This window comes from Cylas formicarius, unplaced genomic scaffold (assembly GCF_029955315.1).
Source record: "Cylas formicarius isolate icCylForm1 unplaced genomic scaffold, icCylForm1.1 PGA_scaffold_1__22_contigs__length_36826433, whole genome shotgun sequence".
In the NCBI taxonomy this organism is placed as follows: domain Eukaryota; kingdom Metazoa; phylum Arthropoda; class Insecta; order Coleoptera; family Brentidae; genus Cylas; species Cylas formicarius.
Genome location: NW_026844264.1, coordinates 31845455 through 31860038, shown reverse-complemented (window position 1 = coordinate 31860038; position 14584 = coordinate 31845455). Strand labels below are relative to the sequence as shown.

General features: G+C 32.2%; 1 protein-coding gene across 2 annotated transcripts in view; it reads left to right on the top strand.

Annotated features, from left to right (window-relative positions):
* LOC132696488 (zinc finger protein 19-like) overlaps positions 1-14584 on the top strand; it is a 46361-nt gene that overhangs the window by 25468 nt on the left and 6309 nt on the right. For both annotated transcript variants that reach the window (XM_060661332.1, XM_060661333.1), the window contains exons 2-3: positions 2913-3047; positions 11889-12314. In XM_060661332.1, coding sequence (XP_060517315.1) covers positions 2913-3047; positions 11889-12314 — 561 coding nt within the window. The remainder of the gene's footprint in view (positions 1-2912; positions 3048-11888; positions 12315-14584) is intronic.

The following is a 14584-nucleotide window of genomic DNA, read 5'->3' as shown; positions in this document are numbered from 1 at the left end:
TTTTTTCCAATCCTCGAAGCACTTCTGGTATAACCGTGAGTTCTTCCGGCGATTTTTTCTATATATCCTCAATCGTTCCAAACCTCCTTTCTTTCATGGGTTTTTTGAGTTTTGGGAACAGGAAAAAGTCGCAGGGGGCCATATCCGGTGAATATGGTGGCACGATTGTGGTTTTTGTTTTTGGTTAAAAAGTTAGACGCAAGCAACGATGAGTGAGCAGATGCAAAATCCATGAATTGTTTTCCAACAATTCCGGACGTTTTTTATTTACTGTACGACCTTGTGGTGTGAACTCTTGATGTGCTACACCACGATAATCAAAGAAAACAGTAAGCAAAACCTTGATATTTGATCGAACTTGACGTGCTTTTTTGGGTCTTGGCGATTTTGGGATCTTCCATTGGGATGATTAGGCTTTGGTATCGATGTCATAACTATATACCCATGATTCGTTACCTTTTATGACCTTTTTGAGTATATCCGGATCATCATTGACGTTTCGACGGTCCATATCCAAAACTTCGAACAAAATTGCACGACCCAATAAAGATGCCGACATTATCAATGGCTTCTCTAATAGTGACATTACAATTTTTCAATACCATTTGTTTCACTTCTTCAACGCTTTCATCAATTATTGACGTGCTTGGAATAGCTTGTACCACTTATAAACTTTTTTTTTGTTGCTCATAGTATATACCATATGCCGTTGTAAATATCTCAAGTGTTTTGCAACACTGTATTCCATTTTTTTCACAAAATTTTATGCAAATTGTGTGTTCTAACAATTACAAAAGTCACCTTACTTGTTGAACACGCCTCCAATGTTAACCTACAAGTTCGCAACAAAACCGGCACACGTGACCAAAGTACCAAAATCAATCAAAGTGGCTGACGTTTTAAAGTGACACTTTGAGCAGGCTTGATGTAAGAAACTCACACACTTTTAGTATTATTTTGCCACAAAGTGCTTGTATAAGTAATTACGTTCCCCATTAACAATCGGCTTGGTCGTCGTCAACTAAAGCGAAATAGAAAAAAATCCTACGGTCATGCCACTGGTATTTTTTCGTGGCGTGAACCTAATAGCCGTAAAAAGGTTTCTGGAGCGCAACCACTGACTGTAGTGGAATAAGAAAACAATAAAAACGAGCCAGGTACCGTTTTTATTTGTCATGGCAGAGGTCACGGCATCGTAAAATGATTTGTAATTGTGTGCGGTACCTGACCAGAATTAATAAAGACAGAAACGTGACTTTAAAGTCGCTACTTGGCGAGGTTTACGCTCCTATAACGCGATAAATTGATTCTGAAAATGGCGCGGCAAGATTCGAAGATGTCTGTGTTTAGATCGTATTCGTAATCCCGCACGATTTATCTCTAAAATTGACGACGGTAAAGTGAACGGATTTGTAAAACTCTTAAGGACGTCTGCGAAAACATATTTGAAATACATGAACCATTAAAACCCATATTTGTACTGCGTTTCGCAAACAGTTTGACATTTCAGTAGATACAAACATCTCTTTTAAATCTAACAGATTTTGCAAACACTACATATTTAGCTTTAGACGTGCGAAGAGTATTTCTGACCTAAGTCAATACGATATATTCTTGAGTGCCTGTATGTAACCCTTTACCTCTGTCCGTACTAGAGTACATATTAATATGTTCATGTTCTCCGTTAGCAATGCCAGAAATTGTTGAATATACTGTTTATTATTATATTAAATGTCAATAATAGTATCCAATTTTAACAATTTATAATGATTTACAGTCGACAAGCATACATATCATCATACCATCAGTATTATTACGACTTTGTGAAACGGTGACGACAAAAGATGTCGGCCTCCATGATCATCAGTAATATCGACCGTTGATAGTTGTTTAAATAATTCAGTTCCAACATTAATCTCATTATGATATCGTAACAATACAATATATTTATGTTATAAAGTACTTTTTCCACTTGAACATCATAGAATATTATAAATTGTACAAACATCACAATTAAAATAAACATCCGTGTTTCCTAAAACAAAATATAAAAATAACAAAAATAACTGTTTTACCCTAGTAAGTTGTTAAACCAACGTTTTAAAATATATTCAAAAACAAAACCGAACTTCAAAATATACCTCATTCTTGCAATACAAGAAGTAGAGAAAAGTGAAATGTGATAACAAATAAGTCTAAAAAAAAAATAAGTAAAAAGATCTTACAAATTTTTGTAGGCCAATTTTTATGATTTCCTAGATGAGGATTTAAGGCAGATATTTATAATTTTAACATCATAAAGTGCTTTTAAAAAACATCTCAAAAAATTTATGCGATCTATTTAGCAATAAACGACTTAATATAAATGCATAAGGAATAAAAAGTAAACGAAATATGAGACAACACATATAAAAAGAATAACTAACAAAAAAAAGGGGGAAAATATCGAAAATAAAAAAACTAAGAATTACGTGTTGCTTGCTTGTTTTCAATATCAAATTTAAAGTAATATTTGTTAATAAAATTTTTATATTATCTAGGTTATTCCTTTAAACATTGTTGCAATATGTTGGCATTCTAAATTAAGGGTTTTAGGGAAAATTTTCATTTTTTTTTATTCTGTGATTATTATTTTGAGATTATTTTTAATTTAAATTTGTTGTCTAAAGAATAAGCATATAAGAACATAAACATTTGAAAACTTCAGATTTTTTCTCTACTTACGGTGGTTTAATACAATCCTAGGAAATATCCTAATTATAAATTATTATAAACTATACCGATACCTATTGCACAGCATCCTCTTCAAATACGTAGTTCAGCCTATTACTTTTCCAAAGCTAAAAATTAATAGGTACATTTTACCGCAACCGCATGAAATATCTTTTCCTATACTTAAATTATTTTTGCAGATGGATAAAGTAATCAAAGACGGTACGCTACACCTGCAGACCACCGAATCAACCTGTGATGTAATTTTAAGTTGCCAAGGTAGCCGCTTGATGGCGCACAAGCTGATATTGTCGATTGCTAGTCCAACGCTCAGGGTAAGTTGACTAAATTTACTGCATTTTATTCATCTGCCTAATCAAGGGAGTGCACCCAAATGTTTTAAAAATGTCAAAATGTTTTCCCATACATAAACTGGGAAAGTTACTGCGAACAACTTTAGACCTATTTCTATGGTACCTTGTATATCAAAAATCATTGAATCAGTATTAAAAAAGCAAATTACCAAACATTTTGAGAATTTTGATCTTTACTTTGGTCAGCAATACAGATTCAGGGAGGGTAGATCAACCGACTCTGCGATCACCAAGATGGTTAAAGCTATAGTCAAAGGACAAGAAAGAGGCAACTTTACGAATGCAATATTCTGCGATATTACTAAAAAGTTCGACTGTGTGGACCACCCGACTCTACTAAAAAAATTAAAATATTAAAAGTTTGACATCTTGAGCCGAAGCCTAGTAGGTTCATTTCTAGCTGAGAGGGCACAATACGTTGTTTATAATAACAAAACCTCGAGCACATTAAAGTGAGAAATGGGGTTATGCAGGGCTCAGTAATGGGACGTACCCTTTTTCTCATATATATCAACGATACTCCTGAAGCCCTTTTGAATGGTTGCTCGCGTTGCTCGTTTCCGGACGACAAATAAAAAAAGCTCTTATTGAAGCACTTGCTGAAGCTAACTCTAAATCAACAAGAGCTAAGGACTGGTTTACAAGAAATAGCTTAACTCTTAACCATTTAATCTTCTCTAAAAGGCGCATCAAAAAAAGTAAATAATGGACAAAGTGTAAAACTATATCATATCATACTCTAATTGGGTCCCGCTTGCTTTATGGTCTAATAAACTAGGGCTAGGCTCCCGGTAGGGTAGTTAGAATAAGGTAAGGTAATTAGAATAATCACAAATCCCAAAATTTTCCAAGCTACCAAGCGATTATATACTTAAGTGTCTGGTTTGCGCTTACGAGAATCAAACAGATTTTTTACATGTCATAAAGTTCACTCCTACAAAACACTGAATAGGGACAATCTCCGCCTTAATGAGGCCAAGTTCAAATTAGTACTGCATCCATTTTTTTGATAAACTTAAGTCCGAGACAGAACATCTCCCAATAAATAGGTTCAAATCATTTTCAATCATCAATCATTTTACAGTTTGGAGGAGTTTATCTCTTTTTTAATATATCAATAACTATATCTAGTCCGACTCCCCGCTTTCGATGATAAGTTTCTGTGATAATCTTCGATCAGCTTTTAGGTATGTCCAGAGGCCCACAGAGCGCTATATATATTATGCTTTATGTTTAATGTGTATATTACCTTGTAAAATTCTTATTCCATGTTATATTTCATTGTATTGTATATTTGATTGTATACATTTTCTATGTTTGTAACATGCTAATAAATGAAATGAAAAATGCTTTCTAACGTTCCGCCATGGAAATAACAGACCAAAGTCTGAAAAATGATTTGATCTAATCAAAAAAAAATTTCAGAAAACCTCCAAGTTTTCAGGTTCATAAAGGTTTTTACTAACCAAAATTAAAGTACAATTCAAGTCTTCTGCACATTCTCAATTTTTCGTAAACTTAACAACTAACAAATTTCTATGCCCTACTCTAAACGCGTGTCTAATAGTATCTTATGCAATGACCCACGAATTTGTTTGGCACGAGCGGAACGCAGCGGAGCGAGGGCTTAATAAACAAGTGAGACAAAGATTGTACAAAACGTGTTGCATACTATAATTTTTCCACGACGGTCACGAAAAAATCACAATTTAACAAATTAAAAATAATAACAGATTATCGAATTACTAAACTTCGTACCATTCAATCAACATATTTACCAGTTGCCATTAAACCTACTCGTTTATTGTTATGATCGGATCTGCTATTGTTGTCTCTTTTTGAATGCGTAAGACAGAGAGAGATGTATATTGGATGTGTCATATAAAGAACGGAATAAGCACAATTTTAAAACGTTATGTTGTCTATTTAGCTATTACAACTGATCATTAAGCAGTTTATTTAAAGAAAATGACTGTAAGTGGAAGAAAAATCATCCAAGGATTAAATAAATAATCATATAAGCAAGAAAAAACAAATCCTAATCTTGTAAATGGGTCTTGGCAAGATATTAATATTAAAATGTGAAAATCAACCAAGTCCGTACTTACCGACTAGTCCACTAGATTTTAATTGTAGCTTATAGCACGTAGTATTTAAATTATCTGATATATTGAGTAACATTTTTCTGTGTATTAGTTCTTGGGTACATTTTTGCAAGACAACAACAATACATTCACTGACATGACCGTCTGAATTGACAAACGTCAAAATTCAAACCGTGCGGTAAAAACTGAAAACGTCCGGTTGTTCCCAAACCCGTGCGGTAAAATCCCGGAAATGTCCGAAGTGGCCCGGTGGGAAGGGAAACTGACGTGGTAAAGTGATGCTTCCCGCACGCTAGATCGGTGGGTAATTAGGTATGTTACAGACGGGAGTAGAAAAATAAGTTTCCCATACTTGCTGCATTTGTTTTAGTTATTAATAATAATTTTATGGGCAATATATTGAGAGCGCCAAGAAATAATTTAATACAATATCTTTGACATCCTCTGGAACTGAATGGACGCGCTTATTAGTGAGTTCGCTTAAATCGGCCGATTTCGACGTCATTAATCTGTCAGTCGACGTCGTAAACGTACAACTCTGAATAAACGAACATTGCAATTAACGATTTGTTTATTCATTTTTGAAGAACGTTGTAGAAAAATACTTAAAAACGATCCTCGGGAATGCTTATAGCAGCCAGTGTCGAGCCACATTAAACATTTTATAAATATGTATGTGAGGCGCGCGGTAATTTATTTACATTCAATATTGAAACAGGTGGTGCCTGGCCACTTATTCTGCAATGTATGCCGAACGATCGGAATTTTCATTAAGTGTGGAAATCAATTTCGATAAATAATAATAACAATGCGTAACAATTTTTCTTAATGGCTTTTCAAGCGCAACAGCCTTTTTCTCTACACTGATTTATGACTGGATGACTAGAACAAAAATGGTCAGATTTTTACAGCTATTTATTAGTTTATGACAGCTGTTTCGGTAACATTGTACCTTTTTCAAATACGTATTTGATAAAAGCACGGGGTTGCGGAAACAGCTGTCATAAACCAATAAATCGCTATGAAAACCTGAACATTTTCAATTTCCAAAAATGTTGATGGTGCTCATCAAACTTTAATTGAAGTATTAAAGTGTAATCGGAAAAAAGACTGATAGTCGTACATGTTGCAGAGGCTTTATTGACATTTGAGTCCTCTCGAGCGGGAGATTTTAACGAACACATGAATGCCGATATTTTCAAAGATTGGTGTGGAGAAATGGTAAAATACTAATTAAACATTCAAGGCCTATAAAAAAAAACACCTACTTCGTCTTCGACCAGCTTACGAACAGAGATATTGAATTTGAGCAAAAGATAAAAGAAGAACTGTTAGCTCTAATTATATCATATATATTTTGTATATTGTAGGTTCTATTTTGATACCCGTCTGCAGGTTTTACAACTGGCTATATTAAAAACAGGTAAATTTTATAATTGAAGGGTGTATTCTATTTTTTATTTATTTAAATGGAAAACAGGAAAAATATCAACAACAGAATAGAAAAAAACGTTAAAACTGTATTATCCAATAAATAAGAACTTCGTATTTAAAAAAGAAATATTAACAAAAACAAAATTTGATATCTTCAGTCCAGTGTTATTTCTTCTTCTATGCGCCTTCAACTCAGACCAAATGATCTCAATCGGGTTAAATATACAATGATAAGGGGGTAATCCCAAGATTTCATGTCCGTTTTATTGTAGTATCGAATCGATTTTGTAGTCTTTTCGTACAGAAATTCTTTATTTTATTCTTTATTTGAAGAAGTATGTGGAATTTCTCTATGGACTAAATGATTATCCAATACAGTAACAGTATTTGGCGATAGTTTTGGCAACAATGTATTTTCAAATTAGTCATCAAATATTTCCGCGGTCTTTGACGTTTTTGACAGACAATAATAAGGCATCGTCCACCCAACCATTTTTGGACCCAGCAACGAGAATTATTATGCGTTTTCCATGTGAAGGCGGAAGGCGCATGTCTAGTACGCACTTGTTTTTTGTTATAACACCACCATTTTTTTACTGTGTCATGAGCGTCAAACCACGTGTCGTCTAAATACAGTATTGATATATTTTGATATCAAAATTTTTCAATTGCATTTAAATAATCCACCCTCCATTGCGAAATTCTTCAAAAACGTGCACAACGATTCTTTGGCACAATTACTCTGTCAGTGCTCTTTTATGTAGTTCTTCTAAGATTGAAACACTATATATAAGGGTCGTAGATTATACACCCATTTAGATCTGCGTGTTGGTCTTTAAAAACTCGCGAACTACTACCATCTTCTCTCACCTTCCTCTTGACTACATCATTTGCAACAATTTTTATTACAGTTTACTTCGGAACTTTCGTCACCTTTGAACTATCCAGTGAAAACAGCCTCGCCAGGTCTGTTGGGATGGGTTTTACCAAGTCCTGCGAAGGTCTGTGGTTAAGGTACTGTCAAATACTTAAAACGACAAAGCAATAAATGCACTATATTTTTGGTCGTATTATAATAGTACCCTACCCTATATCATTATGTAATTGGAACAAGGGTTTTCTTGTTAAAATACATAATAATAAAAATAAGAATAAAAAAAAGAAGTATTCAAAACACATTAAACATAACGGCTTTTTCTACTTTTCAAGAATAGTAAAGGAAAAAAAGAATATTTGTGTATGCATAGTTTCTTCTAGGACGTCTTTATAAGCAATTAAATAAATTAAAATGCATTCCTAATGATAATGATCGATCCGCGGGTAATTAGCTTGTCGGATATGCACGCGCCAAAGCGATTGAAACACACGTCAATTGAGTGGCTAATAACACGATCGGCGGATCGATATTATCGGGCGAACCATCATTCATTCAATCACTGGCTAATTGCGAAAATAAGATATCCGATTGTTACCCGCGTTTACCTTTTTTTATGGCATTCGAGTCGCGAAAAAAAAAACGGAAAAATTGCAAGAGCGCGCGTGTGTTCTATAGTAATTAACTGTGTGCCACTTTTTAACTAGACGAACTAGCTAACGCATTCGTTTTGTTTTTACGATGTTTTATAACTGATATTAAATTTTAATGATTCGATTCAATTAAAATTAACCGTAAAAATGGCGTGCCGATGATTATTTTACTGGATCGAAACCCATAATTACCAAGGAATATGGTTCGAATTAAAAGCTCACCACGTTCTATTACGTGTAATTGTTGTTTCTTTGCCAGAAAGAAATTATTGTGTAACGGTTTCGCTTGGAAAGTTGGGAGAAATCCGAATCTTCGTTATAAAAAATATTTACAAAAAAATTATGTTTGTAATTGACGCTTCAATCGACGTTCAAATTAGATCTGTCACTTTAATAAATGCCACTTTAGTCACGAGTTTGTTTAGGCGCGAGAGGAGAGTATTTAAAACACGAATCTAAGAAGTACTAAGTAAAAGTACGAAGCAAACAAAAGTAAAATTTGATATTCTCTATACATTTTTTTTATTATGACTTACTCTTATAACAAATTTAAATTCCTATAATAAAAATAAACGCCCATTGAAATTACAGAAAAATTTATAAATGAATATACAGCAGCCTTCACTGTATATAAATATAATATATAAATGGCTGGGTGAATGGCTAAAATTTCAACAAAAATGCTTGCACACACCCACCATTTTTTTTGCGTATTTTTGTAGTAAACCGAAAACATGCTGACTAGGACAAAACGCTCCTTTTTTTAAACGGAACACCATTTTTTTAAATCGATTTTCGACTTTTTTGTGTAAAATTTCACGCATGATACAATGAAAACAAAAATATAAGTTTGTTGTCAGAATTACATATCTGTCAGTAACTAAAATGAATATAGCAAATATAAATGAAACGCAGAGGATTGAAATTTTAATTTTTATTGGATACGCAGACTTAAGAAGTCTGTAATTTTTTTTAACGCGAAATACTCAAAAAACCCCATTGCAAGACCCACAGCCACTAAAAATGAGAGAAAAATGTTATAAATAGAACACGTCAAAAAAAATTATTAGATTTAAAAATGCCAACTACTAACTTTTTGACAATATGCTGATCCGTCTAAAACTCCTTCCAACACATTGCTCAGGATATTTTCCTTAATTTCCCCTTTTTAAATCATCTAAATTTTGCGGTTTTTCCTTTTACACTTTCCATTTTAAACATGCCCAGAGGACAAAAATCCGGTGGAGTAATATTTGGAGACCTTGTAAGACATTGATCCTCTTCTACCAATTCACTGCACGGTCAATACCTTATTAAAATACTCACGCACTTTTCGAGCAAAATGGGGCAAGATGGGGATGAAAACAAATCTGCCTATTTGGCTGATTTGGATTTGGCAAAGAAATTGTAAGGATGGTGCTTCAGTAAGATTTATTTATTTTTTTTAATATTTTTTGAAAAACTGATTTAAGGTGTACATTTCCATCATCGTTTTAACTGTAGTCTGCAGTCGGGTTTAACATCATTCAGCTTCTGTAGTAATGTTATGTTATACGGATGATATTATTCTCCTTTTAATACAGATAAACGTTATTATTTCAAGCTTCTTTAGAAGATGGTCCATGGAGATCATCCTCAACTTCTAATAAAATATTTCTATAAATTAAGATTTCAATTTTGTAGGTTTCATTCATTCACATTACTGACTTGTAATAAATTACTTGTACAGGTAAGTTTCTGTTTTTCATGGAATCAAAAAAATGGTGAACACAACACAATTTTTCTTGAAGTCCAATAACTGATTTTTAAATGAATTTATTTCATTTCATAGTAGTTCACTGTATAAAGGTAATACATAAACTGGTTCTTCAATATTTTTCCCGAAAACCGATGAGTAAAGAAAAAGAAAAAAAATGAAAAACGCTAGATATTAATTAATGCGTTCCAGCTGTAAGATCATTTGTTCACAAAAAATCCACATTGCTGGTTGATATGTCACCGTCTAATTCTGGTTTTAGAGCACATTAATCTACCCTAGACCACTGATTTAGAAAAAAAAAGGGAAAAAATTAATTAAAAGTAGATAATACAATAAGTGAAGGTTTTAAAAGTGTGAAATTAATATGTACTCAATGTATGATTTGTTAACAAAAATTATATTTTAAAAACTTAAAGATAAAAAAATTTCGACCGCACCCCCTCCTTTCCTTTGCGAAAATTGGTACGGAAACAAAAAGTCACTAAAGTGGTCACATTTGGAAACATTTCCAAATTTTATTTTGATCTTAAAAACACAGTTGTTAGAAATCATAAACGAAAGGAAGAATTTTACGTACGTATTCCCTTGGAAGTTTATTTAATTGAAATAAATTAAACGGAATATTAAAAATTATTGTGGGTGGGCCTGATGCGGTGAAAATACGATAGGAATGATTATATAATTATTCCCGTTATGGCATTAGCTATTTTACATTTAAAATTAATTCTCGTCTTTTTTTTATATTAGGCCTCCGGAAATTCCTGACTAAGCGCGGTACATTTTTCCTGCAGCTCTCACGGTTTAATTTGATCTCATGCTTCTTTCACTCCACTAGACGCGGTGTTAAAATTCGGATTTGATTAACCGCGGCACCTAAGATGGATTAGAACAAAAAATCCGTAATGGCGGCGGCAGACAGAAAGTAATAATTACTATAATGTGTCCAGTTGACGAAATAGCGGTAAAATATAGGTTTTAGTAGCTAAGGTGGAGCGGTAAATTTCTTCTGATATTTCCGGCACACAAAACTATATCTAATTTTCATCAAACGTATTTTTTTTCTGTTAGGAACTATCAAAATCAATAAAGGAGAGCCAAGAAATGCGTAATAATCGCTTTTAATTCTTTCTTAATTTCTCTAATTACTGATTAATTAATTAATAATTAATATTAAATATAAGAAATGTAATATGCAGAACATAAATGAACATACATGTTGCTGTGGAATTTAATAATATAAAAAATTCAAGAATTAGCTGCTAAAATTGTGATTTTAGTGTGTATAGGAGGAGATTTTTTGTCGATTGATTTTTTACTAACTTTAACTAAATTTATGTTATATGTAATTATAATTGTTTATTAAAAAGCATTTAGTAAAAAAAAAAAAGTTACTGATTAGTTTAATAAATTTAATAAATTTGGTATTGGTATTTATAATATTTTCGAAAGCTCTGGCTAAGTCCATAGAATTATCCTAAAAACAACACTCAATAAATTAATTACGATTTGGTTATAATAATATGGAATAGCGGACCATTTTACCCATGGTATTACGCAAAGAGCTAAAAATGCACAAATAACCAGAATTTATAATTATAATAACGAAAAAAAAAATTTTGGTTAGTTTTTGAGTTGGGCCTCCTTGACCCACCCTCCCGTACACACAAAATAGAAAAATATAATAATTACAAGAATTACAGTAATATGTTTTTTGTTTACGTTAAAAATTATTTTTTTCATTTTTTTCCGATGTCTGTTTATAATCAAAGTCGAGAATACTAAGATGTTAAAATAATAATAATTTGACTTTCGTACAAAAATCTATAAATATCGTCTGTAGTATTGAAATTTCTCCTCAGCGCTCGTTATATGCCGAATTGTTGATGAGAGGGGTGAAGGGAACAACAAAATTAATTGTTCAAAAAATTAAACTAATCAAAATGCAACAGATTCCTTACACACCATTTTTTTTTCCAGGATATTTTAAGAAGAGACTGCGCTGAGGCGACCGTAATAATTCTACCAGACATCAAAGGGAGTACCATGTCTTCCATCTTGGATTACATATACACCGGAAATACGGTAGTCTACTCCAATACGATAGAGGACTTCCTTTCGGTGGCAAAGTTTTTAAAGATCCAGCTGGATACTACGTATCTCCAGAACGTATTTCCCGATAAAGCGAACTTTTGTGGGGTAGACGTGAAGAAAATCGAAGACACTAATACCAGTTCAAAATGTAAGACTTTAAAGAAAGTGCCGGAGTTGCTTCCGATCGGCAGGCACGCTTCTCAAAGTAGAAAACCGTGTAATTTGGTAATACCCAGTCCGTGGTGTCCAAGGATTGATCGGCCTTGTATGGACGATCCAAGGAAAGTATACTTGGCATTTTCGGAGGACACTGTAAGTAAAGTATCTAAATTCCATTATTAATGAGATAGTTTTAATACATTAAAAAACCTGCTGTAACACGCTAAGGTAACGGCTAAATGTTCTAGCCAATGCTCAATGCTGAATCCATTTAAAAATATGTTGAAAAATAAAAATTTTCTCAGTTGCTTACTCTTGAAAAACCAGTTGTTTAAAAAAAAACTTTTTTAATGGATATTTGAAAATCGCTTTTATTAATTTCATTAATATTATATAATCAAAATAAGCCACATGAAAGGAGCTAGACAGGCCACAATCATGGTTTCGATTATATGTTGGCATGACGATTGTAATTGGCATCCTTTATAATTCTGTGACCTAATTATCGTGAAACGTATAATTTTGACGACAATATAAAAGGCTCCCGTCAGTTTTCTTTCCTTTTAATAGTTGGTTTCTTCAAATTTTATACGCTTATGTTGCGCCATTCTTTTCATAAAGTTTTATACTGCTATTATATTGTGCGATTGCGTAAAAAATATAAATAAATTCGTGTCGCCAGATTTTGGTGTGTTTAAGGTCTATAACTGCCATATAATTAGAAATTTCCTACAGTGAGTTTCATATAAAAGCTATTTAATTTTTGTAAAATTATTGTTCTGTTCGGATCCTCGACGCATTGAAAGTAAAGTGATAAATGGAAAAACAAACACAAAAAAAACTATAACAAAAAATTTTTGACAAGTATTGATCCAAAAAACTAACCAAAACTTATAATCCAACAACTAAAACTATCCATAACATTTTTTTTATTAAGTGAATTTACATTTTCACAATACTAAACCCATTGGCGCACGACAAACGAAGGTACTTTTGCAACTAGTCGAATTAATTTTATCATTACAGATATTGAATGAATATTAAACGTATTACCGATGACGCATGTAAAAACGTACGTGATAAAAAAAAATAATAAAAAACACGTATTAAATTTATATCTATGTCCAAAATTTTTTATTTGGATAGTTTGGATTTTTTTGAAATATAATTTTCTGTTCGTTGCTCGGCGCTTTGTATATTATATTAAATGCTAGTATTATTTATCTATTTGTTTGTACCTAAATACAGTATAAATAATCCAATCTTAATATCTTGATGAAACCGTACAATCTTAATCACCTAACAAATATTGAAATCCAAAAATAGTTTTTTCCAGTTTTACAAATTCTAAAGTCTATTTCAGAAAGATGTAGAGTGATAAAAACTACAGAATACTGGTAAAATGGAAAAACGGAAAAGGGAAACTTGCTTATTTTGATGCGTAATGTAAAACCGAAATTCAGAAATTTCATTTGATTTTTTTTCTGGCCTTAACTAAAAGAAAAATGGCAAATGACAAATTGAAATTACTAACTTTTGTGTGCCCATCGTCAATCTCAATTTTTTAAATGCAAACTTGCACTTTTTATTTAATAATTTGAAAAAATACATGTATCACACTTAATAATTTTCTAAATAATAACGCCAAATTCAAAACGTGTTTGTTAAATATCAGAGTTTTCATTACATTTTACTTTGGTAACTAATTATTACATTAGAAAAATAAGGCGTTTTTAAAATAAATATAAAAAAATATTTTATTGCTGCAAATTAAGAAAGAAACAACTGAGAACCTGACACAGATCCATTAAATTAATATTAAAAATATAAAATTTCTTTGATCCCGTAAAATAGGTAATAATACAGCCCAGAATCATGTACGATGTTCAAATTAAAAGTCATCTGTTTCAATGCATTTTACGATAAGTATTTGTAATTTTAATATTGCTCGTTGAACGAATCGATCATCATCATAAACGATCTTTTATCTTTTCTTCAGTAGGATAAATTCAACGACCAGAGACATTCCTCAGCTTGCTCAAACTGCCGAATTTCAACAAATTTATACCCAATTCGGCAAACAAATTTGGATGCGGTTACACTCGCTGGGGATATTAATTTAGGTACCATTCACTAGCAATTCTGGAATTTCTGAGTGAATTGTAATAAATACGTAACATATCGCTTTTTTCCACATTTGAAAACACATTTTTTATTACAAAACCTATAATAGCCCGGCACTTTAATAATTGACAACTATGTCAAGGCTGCTTGACATAAATGCTTTTGTTTCGTAGCCACCTTATATGTTTTTTTATAAATTTGGCTTTATTTTCAATTTTAGGGCGGTATTCTTTAGTGAACCATTAAGTGTGATACATGTATTTTTTCAGAATGACGAGCTCTTGTATGTATTTAACAAA